Source organism: Bos javanicus, chromosome 17 (genome assembly GCF_032452875.1).
Source record: "Bos javanicus breed banteng chromosome 17, ARS-OSU_banteng_1.0, whole genome shotgun sequence".
NCBI lineage: Eukaryota > Metazoa > Chordata > Mammalia > Artiodactyla > Bovidae > Bos > Bos javanicus.
In genome coordinates this window covers 63885443-63905944 of record NC_083884.1, presented here as the reverse complement: position 1 = coordinate 63905944, position 20502 = coordinate 63885443, and the positions used below count along the sequence as shown (strand labels likewise).

Genomic DNA, 20502 nt, shown 5'->3' with positions numbered 1-20502 from the left:
CTCTTATCTGTAGCATAAGAATGCCACATCCTTACCAGTGTGGAGTCTCCTTTATCATATACTTTATTAATTTGATGGATGAAACACTCATTAATGACTTCAGGCTGCTTTCTTTGATTACTAATGAGGTGAAATATTTCTTTAAAAGGTGTTTGAAAGCCATTTGTAATTCTTCTGTGAACTGTCTTATGTTCTTTCTCAGTCACTTATTAACTTCTGTTGCTTTTCTTATCAATTTGTGATGTGTGTGTTGGTACATAAAGGATATTACCATTTTAATCAGTCAAAAACATTTTAAATACCTGTCCTGGGAAAATAAAATACCACAATATCAGTCATTCCTCAAAGATCACTACTAGTGTGTTTTTGGACTCGGCCACTTGCCTGGTTCCGTGTCGATGAGTACTCGGGATTGACTGGAAGGAAGGGGACGACGGTTGTCTCGGTCACCAGGGTGCTGTGGTTCTGCGTGGCAAGCCAGACTAGCCAGAGGAAAGAGCCAGAGATACAATCTCATCACCACAGGCGCTGCTGCTCCTCTGAGAGCCGCGGCTCCCGCGTTACTAGGGAGACTTGGGGTAGTGCACTCCAAAGCCAACATACACAAGAGTCAAAGTCGACACACGTGTTATCAGGACAGCAGGAGTTGGGCAAGGAGAAACACTGAGGCTGGCAGCTTGCTGCTGCCTATGGTAACAGAGCTTAGTAAACAGAGCCACATGTTAAGTCACCTGCATCAGTCTCTCGCCTGTCAACTTCATCGTACACATCCATGGCAAGTTCTTCAAACAAATGATTACTTAGCTGAAATCAAAAACATATCAGGACACAAGGGACAAGGATTAACACTAGGAGAATGAGTGAGGACTGTGACTTATTCACCCTTCTACCTCCAACGTCTTATCCAAAGCCAGCACTTACTTAGCAAATACCCAGCGTTAAACAGACAATAGCATTTCCAAAATGGTACAGATCCTCTAAAAACACTTGCCACCCGCTGCAGCCTCCCTCCAGACATGCAGATAAGAGATGCACAAGGCAGCTAAAGTGCGAATCTCAAAGACAAGAGTCCATTCTCCACTCGTCGCATGACATCACCTTGAAGTCTCTTCTGCTCTTTCTGGAAAATGTTTGCCAGTGCCCCCCACCCCCATTGTAAGGGATCTTAAACCCTTGGTAGGATAAAGAAGTCAAAACATGCCATCTCAAGAGGATAAAACGTGCCCTGCAGGAAAATACCACCCAGACCTCTGGGTTAAGTCTCTCTGCTGTCTTCCTCAGTACGTTGCTGCTGCTACTGCTAAGTCGCTTCAGTGTCCGACTCTGTGCGACCCCACAGACGGCGGCCCACCAGGCTCCCCCGTCCCTGGGATTCTCCAGGCAAGAACGCTGGAGTGGGTTGCCATTTCCTTCTCCATCCTCAGTAGGTAGGGGTCCTCCAAACCCCCAAAGAACTACCTGAGCATCCCCTACCAAGGACAGCCTGTCTAATCAGTACACCGTGTAGCGTCCCAGCAAAACAGTCTTCACGGCCTGGGGCGCCCGCTTGGCAGCAGCCAGGTCTTCCTCAAACCAATGGAGACTAAGCCCCCGCCAGGCTGGCCCCAGCTCTGCTTGTACTTCCTCCCTCATGAAACCCTGCTGCCCAGTGGATGTTACTTCCGGGGTGACCACTGCCCTGCTCTGTGAGGGCAGATGCTGAATTTGTTCCATTCTCTACTATTCCCTTCATCCCCACACAGGCCCCAGCACTGAGATGGGACTCTAAATATCCATTCATTCACTGACCAGAAGGTACTTCCCGCAGAATTTAAACCTGGCTGTGCACACCTCCGGAGAAGGCAATGGCACCCCACTCCAGTACTCTTGCCTGGAAAATCCCATGGATGGAGGAGCCTGTGGGCTTTAGTCCATGGGGTCGCTAAGAGTCGGACACGACTGAGCGACTTCACTTTCACTTTTCACTTTCATGCATTGGAGAAGGAAATGGCAACCCACTCCAGTGTTCTTGCCTGGAGAATCCCAGGGACGGGGGAGCCTGGTGGGCTGCCGTCTCTGGGGCTGCACAGAGTCGGACACGACTGAAGTGACTTAGCAGCAGCCGTGCACACCTCATTGGGACTTGTTAAAATGGTTACAGTACATTGTTAGGTGACACAGGCAGAATAAACAATTCTGTAATTATGCTGCAGTTAAAAAAGACAGGCATCTGAAACCAGAATAAGAAAAATATACCAAAATACTGAGCCTGAACTTATTAAGAATATAGTAAATGAAAAAAAAAAAGAATATAGTAAATGAAGATGATTCCCTTTCTCTATTTTCCAGATTTTCTCTAGCGTGGTTACACTACATTTATAATTAAAAGTCAGCTCTGAGAGACTTTTGCTGGATAAGGTGATGAAGGATTGGGAAACTGAACTTGCATCATAAATACCCAGTGTGCTTCCTCCAAGGGGCTAAAAAGCTAATGTTATTATTACTAACAATCACTACAACAGCAATACTGCTGAGGGCTTGTACTGGAGGTGCCTTGCTAATATCATCATGATAGTAAATACTACAGCTCCCCGAAGACAGGAACTACAGTTATACCACTTTACAGAGAAGGATACCCAGGCACAGAAGTTAGCGTGCCTCAAGTCACAGAGCCAAGAAGTGAGGGACTGGAGATGCAAGTTTCTCTCAAAATGTTAAAATTTATGAATTCAAGGAATACATTAGTCGTCTTATATTTCTCCCAGCTGTTCATTACGGAGATACTGTAAGATAAACACTAAACCGTCACTGATATGAGGAGGAGACCACAGGGTGTGGGGAGCTGACCCTCACCAAGCAGCTCTGACTTGCAGCTCTGCTGGACCACCATCTTGCTTTCTAGGAGGGGACATCGAGGCACGGAGCGGTGCGGAGCTCATCTGAGCCGAGATCTGTACCTGAACAGTCTGACCCAGAGCCCAGGGTCTGGAGAGCTACACTCGACTTTGTCCCAGATATTTATCTAGCGCCTCTAACATCTAGAGATATTACAGACCTAACCCCAACTTTCAGCCAAGCAAATGCAAAACAGCATAGTCAAGGGAGCTGGGGTTTTCTCTTTAATGTTTTTATTATTTAAAATAAAAACTGGCTTACATACTGTAAGTAATTAAAAGGAAACACAGAATATTCAATGCTGACTCCAAAGCTTATTATCTTAACTATAGGACCTCCTTAGTTTAAGAAAGGCAGTAAAAACACATACACACAGAACTGCAGATACAGAACACAGAGACACCAAACAAATTGCATAAAATACATTTATTGCATATTACAGATAAATGCTAGTAATGAGAAATTCATTTTATGTATTATGTAGTACTTAGTACTATATGAAGTTCTAGTAAAGAGTTTTCTATAAAAATGAGGGTGAAGAGTAAGACATGAATTAGGAGAGCTGCGAATTCAGAGCTGAGCTCTAAGAATACTCCTACCTACATTGCAAATGTGGTCAGACTTCAGCCACTTGAATGATGAAAGGGAGGACAGCTGGGAAAAGAGGGTTCCAGAAAGAAGACCTGAAGGTGGCCTGAGAGGGTGCTAACCCTTAAAGAAATAGTTAAATGCACCCTCCCACACCCACACACAGTGGGAACCAGAGGGGAAGAGGGGCCAGAACTGACAGTGAGAGCAGAATGATGCCCTTAGAAGGTATGACAAGAAGGATCCTGGTTCTGATCTTGAGAGTACAGAGAACAGCTAAGGTGGGTGAATCAGGTGCTTAGAATGGCTGGGGAGCGCCAGGTGAGGCTTCATTTGTGGGGACTTTACACAGAGATTGTGTTCCCAGAGGAGTAGATTTCTCAGGGGCCTGATTTAAGCTGAAATGGACAGGCTGGAAAGAAACACGCAGACTAATGTGAGCTTGTGACCTGAAGAACTGGGTAAACTCTGAGCACACAGCCGGGGCAGAACTGGCTATTAAAAGCCTACATTTTACAAAGCTCTGATGAATGGTGTAGAACATGCCTGACAGTGAGTGGGGGCTGGATCCCAAATGGCAGTGAGCTTTTTATCAGTCTCTAGCATCCTACGAGGCCATAGGAAGTCATCCCAAGGAGTGCCCCACTTACTAGTTTACATTGAGAGAAACTAGGGAACTCTCTTACAGGGAGAAACAACTTTCTAAAAGTCAAAGTCACAGTCCTCACTTTTAAAATAATACCCAGTATTTGAAGAAAGATGGCAGTATTTGAAGCAGAGCCAGTGAACTGGATGTACTAAACTTAGTACTTCCATTCTTCTTTACTGCAGACTTGATGGTTTGCTTCTGATTTAATGTCTGAGAGCATGAAACAAAGTAATCTGATGTACTAGGTAACAGGCTGAGAAAAGGTATTAGGACACATGGTTTTCCATAGGGGAGTTCACTAGGAAATAGAGATACTCACAGACTGAAGTTTCTTCTTAGCAGCTTTTGCCAATTCAGACAAATCCAGGCTGCTAAGAAAATGTACAACACTGATAAGCAAACAAATAAAACCATTTTCATGAGCTCTGTAAAAGGCTAAGGTAGCCAAGGGATCAAGATATTCATTACAGCTCATGGACAAGGTCAGAGGTCAAAATTCTTTAGCCCAATAGTCAGTGAGGAAACTGAACAGAACTTGGTAAGACTATCTCCTAAAAATACCACAATCATGCAAACATTTCTCATGGTAAAGAGAAAAATAACCACCTACTAACCAAAAGGCAAAAACTATGCCATGCTAGTCCCCAGGGTGTGTATGTGAGAAATCATAATTTTTAAAGTATTTTTTTTAACAGCACAATAGAAGAAAAATATAAAAGGGGCAGAATGTTAGAAACCAGAATGGCAAGATTACATATGGAATAGCAATTAATCTTTTCACAAACTCTTGACAGGATCTGTGCAAAGGTTATTAGCTATATAAGGGTTTAAAGTACATTTCTACAGCCATGATCTCATCTGACCTTATAGACCAGAGGTCAACAGATTATAATCCCCCTTTTTGTTTGAGCTAAGTATGGAATTTACATTTTTAGGTGGTTGGGGGAAAAAACACAACAGATGATACCTGGTAATATGTGGAAATTATATGAAATTCCAATTTTAGTATCCAGAAATAAAATTTCACTGGAACAGACACGCCTTTCATTTACAGGGTCCACGGATGCTTTCATTTACAACTGGCAGAGTAGCTGCGGCAGAGGGTGTGTGGCCCAAAAAGCCTGAAGTATTTACTATCTAGCCCTTAACAACAACAACCACAAAATTTGTTGATCCCTATTATAGACAGAGGATATATTCTCTAATAACACAGAAATATTCTGTGATAATTCTAGAGACACAATACTGTCACAGCTGGCTAGAACTACCACAGTATCACAGACTCTGATTTTCTTATTAGCAAATTTGTTACTTGCACTCTTTCAAACTTAAAATTTTATATGGTGGTTTACTTACAGCCGTCTTATTTCCAAAGTGCATAGCCATAAAAGAGAAAAATGTATGGGCTTTGTTAAACACAAAATATAATACATTTATACACTAAACAACCAAGGAAAATACTCGAGACAGATGTAATTGATTGGTATTTCAATGGCCTTACCTGTCCGCCATTTGAGGTATTATAAAGTGCTGTCCATTTTTGTGATCTGAAACAGAAACCAAGCCAGAGTCTCATTTGTATAAATACTAATAAGATCTGTAAAGGAATACCATTATTTTCTGAATTTATGTTTTGCTCCTCTCACAACACAGTTTTTGTTCCTCTCTCTCCTCTTTGCTCTCTTTGAGTATTTTGAATCAAAACATCTTTTGATTATTTGGATAATTTTTTAACATTCCATTTTAATTTATCTCTAGAGTTTCTGACCATATATGATTGTATAGTCTTTTTTCAATGCTAGGGATTATAATATGCAAAACTTGTTACAATCTACTAGAAATAATATTTTACCATTTTAAGAAAAGTGCAAAAACTTACCTTCATATTTCTTTTACCCTCTCCCCTTTCATGTTGTAACTATCAAATATATTACTGACACATGCTGAAAACCACACCATACAATACTATAACTTTTGCTTTAAACTGTCATACATACTTTTAAAAAACTTAAGAAGAAAACAGGCTATTGTATTTATCCATACTTATCATTTCTGTTGTTGTTCTTTCGTTCCTGAAGTTCCAAGATTCGCTTTGGTTTATCAACTCCCTTCCACCCAAAGAACTTCCTTTAGTATTTCTGTTAGAGCAACTAATTCTCTTTTTTTTTTCCATCTTAAAATGTCTTTTTTTAGGGGTACTCTTTCTACCCCCTTCTGATGTCTATGTCAGAAGCTTTCTCTATCTTCTTTATACTTTAATAAAACTTAAAAAAAAAAAAAAAAAAGTCTTTTTTTTTTTTTTCATTCCTGAAGGTTATTTTCATGGAAATAGAGTTCTTTCCTTTCAGCATTTAAAAAATATTGTTCTACTTCCTTTTCATCTCTATGGTTTCTGATGAGAAATCCACAGTCATACACATAATTGTTCTTTTATATAGTATCATTTTTTTTCCTTGGCTGCTTTCAAGGCATTTTCTTTCTTCATATTTTAGCAGTTTGATTTTGATGTGTCTGAGTGATGACTGGAGTTCATCCTGTTTGGAGTTCTCTGAGCTTTTCAAATTGTGATTTTATGTCTTTTACCAAATTTAGAGTTTTTACCCAATATTTCTTCCGATATTTTTTCTGCACCACATTCTTTCTTCTCTCTTTCTGAGAGTCTGATGATACTAATGTTCTGGTTTTGTCCCGTAGGTCCCTAAAGCTCTGCTAAGCCTCCTTTTCCTCCCACTCTTCTTTCTCTCTGTTGCTTAAACTGGATTATTTCTAGTGATCTATTTTCAATTCACTGACTTTTTTCTTTGTCATCTCCATCCTAACTAAACCCATCCAGTGGGTTTTAAAATTTTAGTTATAGTATTTTTTAGTTCTAACATTCTGTCCTTTTCTATATCTTCTGTTTCTCTGCTGAGACTTTATTCAATTTGCTTCAATAATGTTCACACTTATTTCTTAAAGCATATTACTATCTGCTTTAAAATCTTTATCTGATAATTCTAACCTCAGAGTCACTGAGGGTTGGCATCTGTTAATAACTACCTTTTCCTATGCAAGTCTTTGGGATTTTCCTGTTTCTTTACATGTCAAGTAATTATGGATGGTATCCCAGATATTTTACATAGTACATTGTGGAGACTCTTGTGAGTCTTCCTTGAATTCTGTGGTGAATGTTAGTATTTTGTTTTAGCAGGCACCTGACCAGGCAGATTCTGCCTCTTGGGCCAAGTGGTGAGAGAGACTAAAGATAAAACAAAAGCCGTCAGGGTTCCCCTCAGGCTCTTGGTCAGAGATTTAGGCACCTGTGCTTGCTATTACTGAAGCCACAGGATTACTAGTGGGGAAAGGAAGAGAAAAGTCCTGTGGGAACTCCTGATTCTCCGTCCTGTCAGCCCCATTTCCTGCTCCTCAGACCACACAGAGAAGGCTTCTTTGCACCTGCTGTGCAGTTCCAGGTTTGGGGCTGTCCTGGAGGCCGTATCAGAAGTAAAATCAAGGGGACACTCACCACCAGCTTGATGTCACTGTGAGTTCCCTAACCTGCCTGCTGGAGTCCTTAGATAGCTCTCCATGCATTTTTGGCCCAGGGTTTTTATTGTGTTCAGAAGGAGAGACAGGGTGAAGTGTGCTTACTCCATCTCACCAGGAACTGGAATCACACCAGGGGCTCTTAACTCTGTTGTACAACCAGGGTGGAGAACCACTGGTTATGTGATTATACACGTATGTGGATATGCTATATCAGGAGTTGGCAAAATTTTTCTGCAAAGGACCAGACTAAATATTTTAGGCTTTGTGGCCATACGGTCTCTGTTGTAATTACTCAACCTACACAGTTCTGCAGCTGTAGTGTGAAAGCAGTCACAGACAATACAAAAATGAGTGGGCATGGCTATCTTACAATAAAACTTTATTTTTAAAAATCAACGTAATAGGCTTATCTGGCCTGCAGACCAAGGTTTGCTGACCCTAGTTCTACCTCATGAACAAAGCAGGTTAATGGTAAAGTTCACTTTTTCCCTTTTCCCCATTCCTTAGCTAGCAGAATTCTGCAAACAACTATAGAGGTTAAGGCTTTGCTCTTCCATGCTGACTCTCATTAACCACAAGAACTGTGGTGCCGCATTCAGGCTGGGTTCAATGATGCTCTCTGATTCCTGAAACGGCCATACTGTACAGCAATCATTTTAAAAACTAAAATGTCAAGCTGTGACCGATGTTATGTATTTCACATATAGCAAAAAATGCCATGGTCATCATTTCACACAAAAATCCTTATTTGCGGTTTTCTCAAGGATACGTTAGAGCACAGACCATAAACAGCAGTGTCCCGACTTGCTCTTCCAGGGACTGCCTGGCTGCAGCTGTGGAGAGGCTGCTCTCCTTTCACTCACCTGGTTTCCTGCCGCAGAGATAGAAGGCTAGTCTGTCAGTCAGCTCGTACTGTATTTCTACAAGGCGCTCTGCCAGCTCGTGGTGCCCTCCTTGCCTACAACAGAAAACAAAGTGCCGTTTATACTACTCACTGGCCATGGGTGCTAGAAGAGAAAAGTACAGAGACACCCCCTGAGATACCTGAGGAGTTAATCAAAAGTGACTTTTCAGAATAATCAACCTTTTTGTGTGAGGTAAACTGTCAAGGTCGACTCTGACTTCCACTCTTGTAAAACTGCTTTCAAAATCTCAACTACCCCCTTTCTCTGATTAATTTGTGAGACAGGGGTCTCCCCTGGTGGTCCAAGGGTTAAGAACCCACCTGCCAATGCAGGAGACATAAGAGATGCTGGTTCCACCCCTGGTTCGGGAAGATCCCCTGGAGAAGGGCATGGCAACCCACTCTAGTATTCTTGCCTGGTGAATACCATGGACAGAGGAGCCTGGAAGCCTATAGTCCATGGCGTCGCAGAGTCAGACATGACTGAAGTGACTTAGCACGCACACATATAAACAATGGCGTGTTAGAGCTGATGAAACACTGCACTCTTCAACACCTGAGCTCTTATTCCCAGACACACTGCTCTATCCAGTCAGGACCCCTGCTGTGCCGTATGTGCCCGGTCTACCCCTCCCTTCAGAACTTGACCCACATCCTTCTTCTCGTCTGAAATACCTTAGCTCCTCTTCACACACCCAAATCCAATCCATTCTTCAAAGACCAACTAAAGACATGACTTAATGATCTGGGCCACAGTGAAGAAATACTATGTATGTATCCACTATGGTAATGAGTTCTACATTATCTTGCCTCATTTAACTCTTACACGCATTTATGAATCCTCTCCTCCATGAGAGAGTAAAGTCTAGGGGGGCAGAGTTTTGTCATTTCACTTGTCATTTTCAGGTTGTCAACTGTCATTTTACCCTGTGCAGAGCATCGTTCTTTGCAGTTAATCAAGTTAATTTGGAAAAAGAAGGAAAGATGATCCATCTTCTGTCATTTAAATGATATTAAAGACTAATCTACGGATTTACTTTTTTATTTTCCACTACTTCACAGCCAAAATTTTCAAACGAAGAAAAATTTAAAGAATTTTATAGGGAGCCCCGAGATGTCCACTACCTAAATTCTGCAATTAATATTTTACTATACTTGTTGAACCACATATCTATCCATACAGGGGCTTCCCAGGCAGTGCCAGTGGTAAAGAATCTGCCTGCCAATGCAGGAAACGTACATTCAATTCCTGGGTCAGGAAGATCCCCTGGATAAGGAAATGGCAATCTACTCCAGGATTTTTGCCTGGAAAATTCCATGGAGAGAGGAGTCTGGTGGGCTGCAGTCTGCCGAGTTGCAAAGAGTCAGACACGACTGAGCACACATGCACATCCATACAGATTTGTTTCTAAGTTCAAGCAATGACTAAAAGTATTCAAAAAAAACTGAGGAGTGGGTTCTGCAACTCTTTATACTTGATGTGGATTCCAACTATGGCTCAAATACCACTATGTTACAAAGGATTAAAAAAAAATGAAAGATTGGAAGCTAAAGCACAGTGGTTAATGGTTCTACCTTCCCCAACTTTGACTGGCTGTAAGATTATACGCACTTGAAATATCTTCATCTGCAAAATAACAGAATTCATATCTTTGAAGGAGCTAAATGCTACCCATGCACAATTTAGCCACTTTTAACAATGAAAAGTGGCTAAATGATTAACAATGAATCATACACAAGGTAAATAATCCCAAACAGAGAAAGGTAAAAGAGTTGAGTCTCTCACCTGGCATAGTCGACAGGAGTTTTCCCACTGGAGTCCTGGGTGCCTGGGTCTGCTCCGTATACTGCCAACAATTCTGCCTGTAGAATCTGCCCTGCTTTGGAGGCCACATGGAGGGGGGTGTTTCCTTTCTCCTAAGAATCATTAATACAAAATACACAAAAAGAAACAAATTAAATAACCCAAAGGCTAAGCAAATGCAACCCATTTAGTTTCAACTTAATATCTGAACCAATTTGGGCTTTCTTACAGGGTGAAAAAAGTTGGCTTGTGCTCCTAAAGATAACAGCCTCAAACAGGTTTCAAGATTCCCTGTTCTCACGCTTGAATGGAGTTGCTGAAAAATACATAAACAAGAAAAGAATGTTTGTTAAAAGTGTAAAGAATGAGGGAGCAAAGCAGCTGGCAGACCACTGCAATCTACATTATCGCAGCACTACATCATCTTTATCTTGCTTAGCAAGGTGAATAAAGCCGTCTCTCCCTTGCTGGTAACAGCTACCCCTGGGCTCTAAGGCAGAGTCAGGCCTACGTTACTGATAAGGGAACTAGGGCTGGGAAGGCTGATGCGCCCAAAGGCATGATCTGTCTAAGTGGCACAACCAGTCTCTGAGTGTGAGGGAGTGTGAGGAGGGGTTAAGCATGGCTCTAAAGTCTGACAGACCTGAATTTCAAACCATATACCCCTCAAGCTGTATGAACTTGAGAAAGTGTTTAAAGCAACCTGAACCTGTTTCCTTATCTCTAAAATGGTGATAAAAATGCCACCTATTCACAGGCAACTATAAGAGATCGATGATACAACAGAGCACAGAGCCTGGTACACAGGAAATGCCCAAAGAAAACAGCTGCTATTATTACTGCTGTTGTTATTAGCTGTTAATATTGAACCTAGGGCTTTAGAGCTTCAGATCCTAGACTGTATAAATCACAGGATTCCGCCTTATATCACACCCTCTCCACAACACTAGTCTTGGCCTTGTGCACAATGATTTAATGAAGTCTTTCGGGGTGGAAACAGGCCTGTGGCATATCAAATCATATAGCACTGAGGTAAAGCCCTTATACATTCAGAGGATAATCTGCCTTCCTTCAACTCCTCCTTCAACCCTAGAATTGTCCAAACTGCAAGCATCCTTACCACAGGATTGAAGAAAGCTACTCTAACATCTGCATCCAGATCTTGTTTTCCTAATTAATTCTATTTTTAAAAATTGTGGCTTAAAAACACAATGAATGGAAGTAACAATCACATCCACCTTCAGGCAAAGTTTAAAATTCTGAACTGTGAGTGCCTTGAGCATCTGCCAAAAGCAGCGCTTTGAAAATTAAGATATGTGTTTTTGTGGCATATCTTAAAAACATGCAAAGGCCCACATAAAGAAAGCCATCAACTCATCTTGTGAGTTTAATAAACCATCCCATGGACTATGGCTCTGAGTGACGCCCTACTTCCTGAAGATCTCACTCAGCATGCAACCCAGAAACCTGCACAAGTCCCACAGACCTTGTAGTCCCTCCTAGAAACAAACTCTGACATGGCTCCTATTTCAAAGCTCCGCAAACAAAAACTTACAGAAATACGACTCTAGAACCAGACCTAGAAAACACAAATAGTTTCCTGGATACTTATTTTTTCCTTTGTCCCACTAGTATACCTCCACTAATATGAATGGTTGCCATTTGAATTAAGATGAGAGAAGAAACCAACTGCAAAAAAAGCTGTTACTAATTATTTCATATACAGAAAGGAGTTTTCTTTTCTTTCTAAGTGTCTTTTTTTCCCCCAAACAGGACAGTGTGCTGTTTCATCCGGTAATTTCAGGATTCTGAAAGGTGTGACCCACCTTACTGAGATCTTTGGCGGTCACACTGTCGTCATCCCGGCAGGGCAAGCGGTGGACGAACGCTAACATCTGATACTTGGCTCTGATGAATTCTGCTTTATTAGGACTGGTTTGAGAACAAAAAAAAGAAAACAGTTCACTTGCAGTTCAGATACAACATTTCCCATTCTTCAGACTGTAAAGAGAAGAGGAAGTGACCCACATCCCCCACTCAAGAATAAAAGGAACAATACTGAAGTAAGCTTTGGCAGTGTGTTAAGACCTGAAGTCTGAAAACGTACATCAGTCATTATAATGGCCAGGACTGCGGAATACCTGCTTTTTATAGTATCTTTCTTCTCTGTGTAATTTTCTGAAGTGACCTAGCAACCTTGGGAGGAAGCAGCTTTTTGTCCCATCTTTTAAGAATCCAGATGTCTGGTCTGACTGCCTGTTGGTTGAGCACCTAAGCGCAAACCCAGTGACATCGACAGCCACCAAGCCTTAGTCTTAAGCTGGAGAAACCAGACTTGTGCTGGGTAGCCATGCGGAAGAGATGGTCCCATGCCTGGCTTCATTCTGCATTCCTAAAGGCAAAGAGTTCAACGCACAACTGGGTGACCATCTCCTGCGCTGCCCCTGTGGAGGCTGGTCCAAGACAGCTGCGCTCCTTTCAGTGGGCCCCAGGGGTTAAGAAGAAATAAGAGTATTTATAAACATTCCACTCACTGTACTTTATCCTGTGGATTAGCTTTGCGTCTTCCACTCATAATAGAGGTGGGGTCCAGTAACGAATGCTCCCATATAGAATTAGCACCATTATTATACAAGGTTTCAACCATCTAAAATCAAGCAGTATAAAATCGAATTTTAATTTCTTTCTACAAACATTCCATGGAAATCAATGACTGAACTGGTTCCACTACAAACACTAGCATGACTAGGAGATCACACACTTCATTATTTTCTGTTTTAGAATGAGAAAGAAGAAGCTACATGCAGGATTCAGATTTGACCAGGAGGATAGCTACATACTTCAATGGGTTTGATTACATTTTCTAATACACGATGAAGAAAGAGCACTCTGACACTTTAGGACAGCACTGCCCAAGCCTGAGCATCCAAATACTATTTTTCAAGATTCTTAATCTTTTTCTTTAAATCCACTTACCTTCTAAAACTTTCACTAGCAATTATAATTTGATACCCTAGTTACAGTTTTATGCAACCATTGAAATAAATATTTGAGTATTACCTACATCTACCTTTGATCAGTGGTAAAGAATCTCCCTGCCAACACAGGAGATGTGGGTTCAGGAAAATCCCCTGAAAAAGGAAATGGCAACCCACTCCAGTATTTTTGCCGAGAAAAAAGCCTATGGACAGAGGAGCCTGCGGGTCTGTAAAGAGGTGGACCCGACTGGACGACTGAGCACGCGCATCAGCCTCGAGTGCCGCTAGTAGTCCACGCGTCACTCTGGGGACTGCTGCTCTAGGGCCAAGTCTGGCATTTTAAACTACACATCTCTGGACTTTATTCATATCCTATAATATAGGATACGACATAATATCTGTACTCTGTATAATCTGACAGCAGTAAACACCCATTTTGACATGGGAATGAGCTGTTAGAAACTTCTGAGCAGAAGTTATTAATAATAATAAACCATTTTCATTTCAGAGCATGCCTCCTGACAAGGCCTTGTCTGATTTTTACAACACTGCAGATACTGTCAGATCAGAGATCTAAACTCACCCTTTTGGGACAGGCTGTGCAGCTGCCACAGATTTAGTAAAATATGTACTCAAGACAAATGAAGGCAAAAACACATGCCAAAGTCTGAGTTCCAACAGAACTCAGAGAATGTGTACCCCAAAATAGAAGTACCCGCTGACATGCTAATGGACCCCCAAATAAAACTAAGTTAGGCGTTCAATCAAAACAGAACTTGATTGTCTCTAACAAGTTACAAGAACTTTAAGAGAACTTAAATCAGATGTGTCAGAAACTTCAGAGGACTCCTATCAAAGCAGGAAACTTCATGAAAAGTTTCTAAGGCAGTTGCTTTCAAGAACATTCATCGTGGTAAGCGGAAAAGACAGATTGTTTAAAAACAATTTCTGGCAATAGTCTAGAAAGTCGGCAGTAAAACATTAGGAAGAAATTTTAATGACTATCTGTCTACCTATAGTCGAGCTTTTCCAGATTTTCACTAGGAGAAAAATAATCTTAAATAACTAATTCAATACTTATATATAGCACTGATAAGCATGGCACCTCTACTCAATTAGGATTCAAACATTTTTGTAAGGTTTAAGAAGTGTAATTTCAGTTCCTAAAACAGTAACTCCTAAAAACTTAAACTTCTTGAGGAGAATTCTTATTCTTTACCTGAAGCAATGTCGGAGGCCATGGTGTGTGTTTAAGATGCCTCACTTGAGAGATATGGCGTCCCAGACTCCGATGGACACTGCAGCACTCATCGCATATAAACGTTCCCCTATTTACGGATGCCCAGGAAGGATCTGGAAAGAAGAGTGAGATCAGTGGCAAGGATACCAGGTGGTTGCTATTCTGCCAGGTGGCAAAAGATGACCAAGGTTTGGTGTTTCAGAAAAACAAGACATTTCTGTTGTGTTGGTATGCTAGTCAACATGTTAAGCTGGGGAGCCTGTCTGATGATACCACCCATCTTGACTAGGGGTACAATGTTAATAGAGATGGAAAACATGGATTGAAGCCCTGAGTGATCACTTACCTGCTTTCTGGTCCAGGACCACAATCTGTAGCCCTAGTAAGATCTACTATCTCGGATATGTGCTCCTTCATTAAATGTAAGAGAAGCAAATTGAGCGGGTTCACCTGAATCATTCTGACTCCATTCCCACAAATGGCAGGACAACAAAACTGCCCATGAACAATCCACACAGAATTATGTGAAGTGAATGGTGAAAAGACAGCTACCCTAATACCGCTGCACATCGACACGCCTCTGGGCTTAGCAGAAAGCTACAAGCGACACAATTATAAAACAGCTCAGCCGCAGTGGCTCTGAAAACAGACTGGGAAACCCTGGCCTCCTCCACTAGGAAACGTGCTAGGATATCCGTTAGCTGTCTTAAATAAACTGTTGAGTCCGATCTCACCACGGACCTGAAAGAACAGAAGCTGTAAAAACATCGGCCTCACAGAAAAAAAGACGCAAAATACAAATGAGCAATATTTCTGACGTGCGCATGATACTTTTTTTCCTGTGAAGTCTGACAAAGCCTCATCAGACACCCTCTGAAACAAGGAAAAACGCACACTTAGTAAGCAGTAAGAATAACTCACGCTGGGAAAGTAAACTAAATATTTAGAAACTCAAAACACAGACAGACCTTCTACATTTCATCAGATTCACACAAGGGGTGACAATAGGTGCCGCTCAAGCTGCTTGGCTTGAGGGTTATATTTAAAAATTCTTCAATGTCCACAAAAATCTCTAAAATGCATGTACACCATCCTTACCATTTCTAACAGTTTATTCAAACCCCTTCCAACCATATAATGAAAAGTTATGGGATTTCAATCAAAGACAAACTGGGAGTCAGAGAGTGTGGTGGTTAAGAGGGCTGGCTTTGGAGACAAGCAGTCCAGGGTTTGAACCCCAACTCTGCCACTTCTTGCGCAAGGATCTTAGGCAAGTTATTTCTTTGAGGGTACTCATCATGGATCAAATAGAAGAACAACACATCTCAGGGCGGTGAGGGTATAAAAGAGTAAGTGAAGCTCTTTGCATATAGTAAGTACTCAGTAATGTGAGCTGTTATAACTTTTCCCAATTATTTTGTAAGTACCACTCAAGTATTTTCAAGAGCTCACTGCAATCCATGGCCACTAGGAGAAGGAAATGGCAACCCACTCCAGTGTTCTTGCCCGGAGAATCCCAGGGACGGGGGAGCCTGGTGGGCTGCCCTCTATGGGGTCGCACAGAGTCAGACACGACTGAAGCGACTTAGCAGCAGCAGAGAAAGTCTTTGATTGCTAATATTCGAAATATTGAATGTGCCACATGAACACTATCTTACTACACTTAAAAACCTCATGGAGTTTTCAGGTAGTTGAACTCAGAATAGGATATGAACTAGATTCATTAAAAAAAAAAAAAAAGGTAAACCAGGACCTCCCTGGCGATCCAGTGGTTAAGACTCTGCACTTCCACTGCAGGGTGCACGTGTTCAACGCTTGGTCAGGAAACTAAGATCCTGCATGCCATGCAGCACGGCAAAAAATGACTTAAAAAAAATAAAGGTAAACTATTGACTATGATTTGATCACAGTTAATCAAACATTTTGGAGCTCCAGCTTTAGTATCAGTCCTTCCAGTGAATATTCAGGGTTGATTACCTTTAGGACTGACTGGTTAGGGAAATCAATCCTTGAATATTCATTTCGAGGAGCGAGGATCAATGCTGAAGCTCCAAAACAGTTGATTAACTATCATCAAATCTTAGTAATTAGTTTACCTATCTTTTAAAAAAATTTTTTTTTTTTTTGGCCATGTTGCAAAGCATTGGAATTCCAACTCATTGGAAAAGACCCTGATGCTGGGAAAGATTGAGGGCCAGAGGAGAAGAGGGCAACAGAGGACAGAGGACGAGATGGTTAGACGGCGTCACCAACTCAATGGACACGCATTTGAGCCAGCTTTGGGAGACAGTGAAGGACAGGGAAGTCTGGCATGCTGCAGTCAATGGGACTGCAAAGAGTTGGACACAATTTAGGGACTGAACAGCAACAATTACAAGTTTGCCATGAAACAAAAACTCAAACAAAATTCTTCAGTGAAGAACAACTATGTCAGTACTACTAAAGCACTCTAAAAAAAAAAGACTGGAAACATCAAGATGAAAGATCCCTGCAAAGATACATAACAACTTGGCTTTTTGCAGTGTGGTACTATGAATGACATACATACAGAAAGACTTTATTTTGAAGATCAGCCTTGGTTTTCACCTATTGTTCAGAGAATTTACAGTCCTCTTGGAAGAAATTAAATAGGGACAAGACAGGAAGGATTTAACACACACTAAGCAAAGCTCTCCACTACAAGGCTCTCTACTAGTCATTTTAACATCATGAATCAGAATCACATGAAGAGAATATCAGAATGTTAACGACAGTAAAATCCAGTGAACCCCTTCCAATTTATGTGAACATTTTATGCTAGGGCTTCTTAACATGGGTTCTAGGAACACAACCAATGGGCTTCAGAAACATCTATTATCCCACTAAGAAATCTTAACAAATTCTGTGTGAAAGGTGAAGTGCACGTGTATTTTGTGGGGAGAAGGTCTTAGCATTCATCAGAATCTCACAGGGATCCTGAACCATAAAGGTTACTCTCTCACTAGGGCTTTGCAGAAAAGGCAGCACAAATTCCTAGCTGCTCAAGTTCAGAACATTTCAAGGTAGCCTAATTATATTCAAAACAGGAAGGAAGTGACTCAATTCTCTGTAGATTAGGCATACGAGACAACAACTAAAAAAGATACAATGGAAGAGAAAAATGTTCTCAAAGGCACAAAACGCCACAGAAGTGCAAGACAGTATTTAGTACAGAATTCAGCATGACAACAGAGATGCAATTTTCCTCTGCCCTGTGTACCATCCACTGAGAAGCAAAGAACATGCGCTTCAAGAGGAAGTTTGAATCTAGATTCATGTGAATCAAACATCACAGAAAGTTCAACCGAAAACAGGCAAGAAAAGAAGGAAGTGGAGCAAATAACATTTTTAGAGAATACAATGGAGTTTGTATGACAAGCTAACTTAGTTTCTACAACACCTCTTTAAACTCCTCCACCCGGTCTCCCTATCTTCAAAAGAAAGTGGTAACCCCACTTACATTATACAGTCCGTGAAATAACCACATAAGGTTTGAGTTATCATAGTCCTTTTAAAATCGGTCTGCACCTCCATATGACAAGATGAAGTTTAAAACAGAGTGGTGCTCGATGACTTCGTTAAGATTGTTTATTGGATACTATTGTGCCAAAGAAGCCATCTTACCTTTTGAATTACTTCAAATTCAAAGGAGATAAATCCAAGCACTGAAAACAGCACAGAGCACTGTCAACCGGGCTCCAACCGCTAAGATAGATCTCAACTCTAAATCTGATTAAACATGGGAGGGATGGTTTCCGCCCTTCAGTGTTCCCATATGCCTAAACTGCCTGAATACCCAAATGATTATAGTTGACAATGATTTGGTGTGTTTATTTTGTAGGCAGTAATTAATGTATAATTTAGAAATTCAACTACAGCTTTAAGAGGCTATGAAGGTTCTGTACACAATACAAAAAACAGGAAAAATAAAAACAACAACCCCAAAAACCACCTTAGATGAGACAATCCTAAGCATATTCATTGAAACTGTTCTACCCCTGAGCACCGTACTCTCAATCATCCTCACTCGAAAAATGAGGAAATCAAGACTCGGCCAAATGAAGTCACCAGCCCAAGGTCACCCAGAGGCAAAATCTAGTTTGAACTCGGCCGGTTCGGATCTCAGAACTTGAGACAAGCATTGCTCCCTCAAGCGATGGTCGGCGTTTGCAAGACCCCGTCATCCGGGAGACTGTCCGCGGCGGAGTGGCAGTCGGGATGTTAGAGAAGCGGGGCAAAACTCATCCTTGGGGGTCCTCTGGCGAGCCTCAGTGGAAGGAAGCGGCGAGCGTCGCCCACTCCGGACAGGGCCTCCCCCCAACACCGGGGCGGGGGTCTGGGGGGCTGTGGGGAGGGGGGATGACACCTGCAGCCTCTGGGGGCCGCAGCCGGGAGGACGCTCGCAGTTGATTTCTCTTATTGGCCTCCTCGTGGATTGCCCAAGCCCCTTCCTGTTGGGAAAGCGGCCACGACCCCGCCGCCTCTACGCCCGGCCTGGGACAGAGGGGACGAGAAAGAAGAGAGGGACGGGAGTGACGGGAGGGCGGCGGCCCCCTACCCGCCGGGCTCTGACAGGCCCGGGACGGGTCCCGCCCCACGGCCGCCCAGGCGCCTACTCGTCGCGACCCGGGGCATAGGGTGCAGAGCTCTACTGCCCGAACCCTCCCGGCCCGAGGGGGCGGCCCCGGGGCAGGGGTCCTGGCCAGGAGAGCTGAGGGGAGCGGGCCCGGCCGGTGCGACTCACCCGGCCCGCTGCAGTCAGCGCACACCTCGCTGCTCCGGAGCCGCTTCGACATGGCTCCCGCCTCCCACCTGCCGGGAACCTGGGGCCCCGGGACAGTGAAGGCGGCGGCGGCGGCTGCGCTTCCGCTCTAACGGGTCCCCGCAGCGGCGCTGGCGGCGGCCGCCTCTCCCCTCAGCGCCTCACAGCCGCGGCGCAGCACGCACGCGCGGGGAGGTGCTCTTCGGCGACGGGCGGGTCACGTGACCGGAAAGGGCACGCTTCCTTGTCGCCATTTTGAGTGAGGGCAGGTGTCTCCTCTCCTGTTTCTAAACCTCTTTAATTTGGGGGGGGGGTCTCCCTCTCTGGAAGAGATTCACTTCCTCCCAGTGCTGATTAATATCAAGGGAAGCAGCATAATGTAGTGACCAAAGGTATGCAGCCACAGCCTTCTTGAGGCAATCATTCGTCAAGTCATTTAGCATAACTTTGGCCACGTTCACTTATTTATTCGTTCCTTTATTCAACAAATATTTATTGACCAGGGCTTCCTTGGTAGCTCAGCTGGTAAAGAATTCGCCTGCAATGCAGGAGACCCCGTTTCAGTTCCTAGGTCGGGAAGATCCCCTGGAGAAGGGATAGGCTACCCACTCCAGTATTCTTGGGCTTCCTTGGGTGGCTCAGACGGTGAAGAATCCGCCAGCAATGCTGAAGACCTGGGTTTGATCCCTGGGGTTGGGAAGATCCATTAGAGGAGGGTATGGCAACCCACTCCAGTACTGTTGCCAGGAGAATCCCCATGGACAGAGGAGGCTGGCGGGGCTACAGTCCTTGGAGTCGCAGAGTCAGATAGGACTGAGTGGCTAAGCACACATAGATAATACTGAAATTATCAGGGATGCACATTTATTGACCATGTACTATGTTCCACACACTGTTCTGGGCACTGGAGAAGGAGCAGTGAGCCAAGAAGACGAAATTTTCTGTATTTATGGAGTTACATTCAACTGTACTAGATCTACAATAAAATAAGTAGGAATATATTAGATGTTTCCCTATGCTGCAGTTTTAATCTTATCTGGAAAGTGGAGGTAGTCTGTCTACCTCAAGCCCATGATTCACGTTTGTATAGCTTGTTACCTAAAAATGATTTTTACATTTTTAAAGGGGTGTTAAGAGGAAAAAAAGAGGGAGAGGAC

General features: G+C 42.8%; 1 protein-coding gene across 13 annotated transcripts in view; it reads right to left on the bottom strand.

Annotated features, from left to right (window-relative positions):
* The window catches only part of GIT2 (GIT ArfGAP 2), a 42679-nt gene extending 23146 nt beyond the window's left edge, over nucleotides 1-19533 (bottom strand). For 5 of the 13 annotated variants that reach the window (XR_009730426.1, XM_061385071.1, XM_061385076.1 and 2 more), the window contains exons 1-11: nucleotides 19328-19522; nucleotides 14545-14678; nucleotides 12882-12994; nucleotides 12174-12279; nucleotides 10577-10663; nucleotides 10330-10460; nucleotides 8503-8597; nucleotides 5613-5658; nucleotides 4431-4482; nucleotides 732-804; nucleotides 385-482 (exon numbers count right to left, since the gene is read on the bottom strand). Coding sequence is in view for 12 of the 13 variants with exons in the window: in XM_061385071.1 (XP_061241055.1) it covers nucleotides 385-482; nucleotides 732-804; nucleotides 4431-4482; nucleotides 5613-5658; nucleotides 8503-8597; nucleotides 10330-10460; nucleotides 10577-10663; nucleotides 12174-12279; nucleotides 12882-12994; nucleotides 14545-14678; nucleotides 19328-19379 (987 nt within the window). In the remaining variant the exon portion in view is untranslated. Of the gene's footprint in view, nucleotides 1-384; nucleotides 483-731; nucleotides 805-4430; nucleotides 4483-5612; nucleotides 5659-8502; nucleotides 8598-10329; nucleotides 10461-10576; nucleotides 10664-12173; nucleotides 12280-12881; nucleotides 12995-14544; nucleotides 14679-19327 lie in introns of all 13 variants that reach the window. The other 8 variants (XM_061385070.1, XM_061385072.1, XM_061385069.1 and 5 more) reach the window with 6 other exon arrangements.
* Nucleotides 19534-20502: the final 969 nt, after the last annotated feature.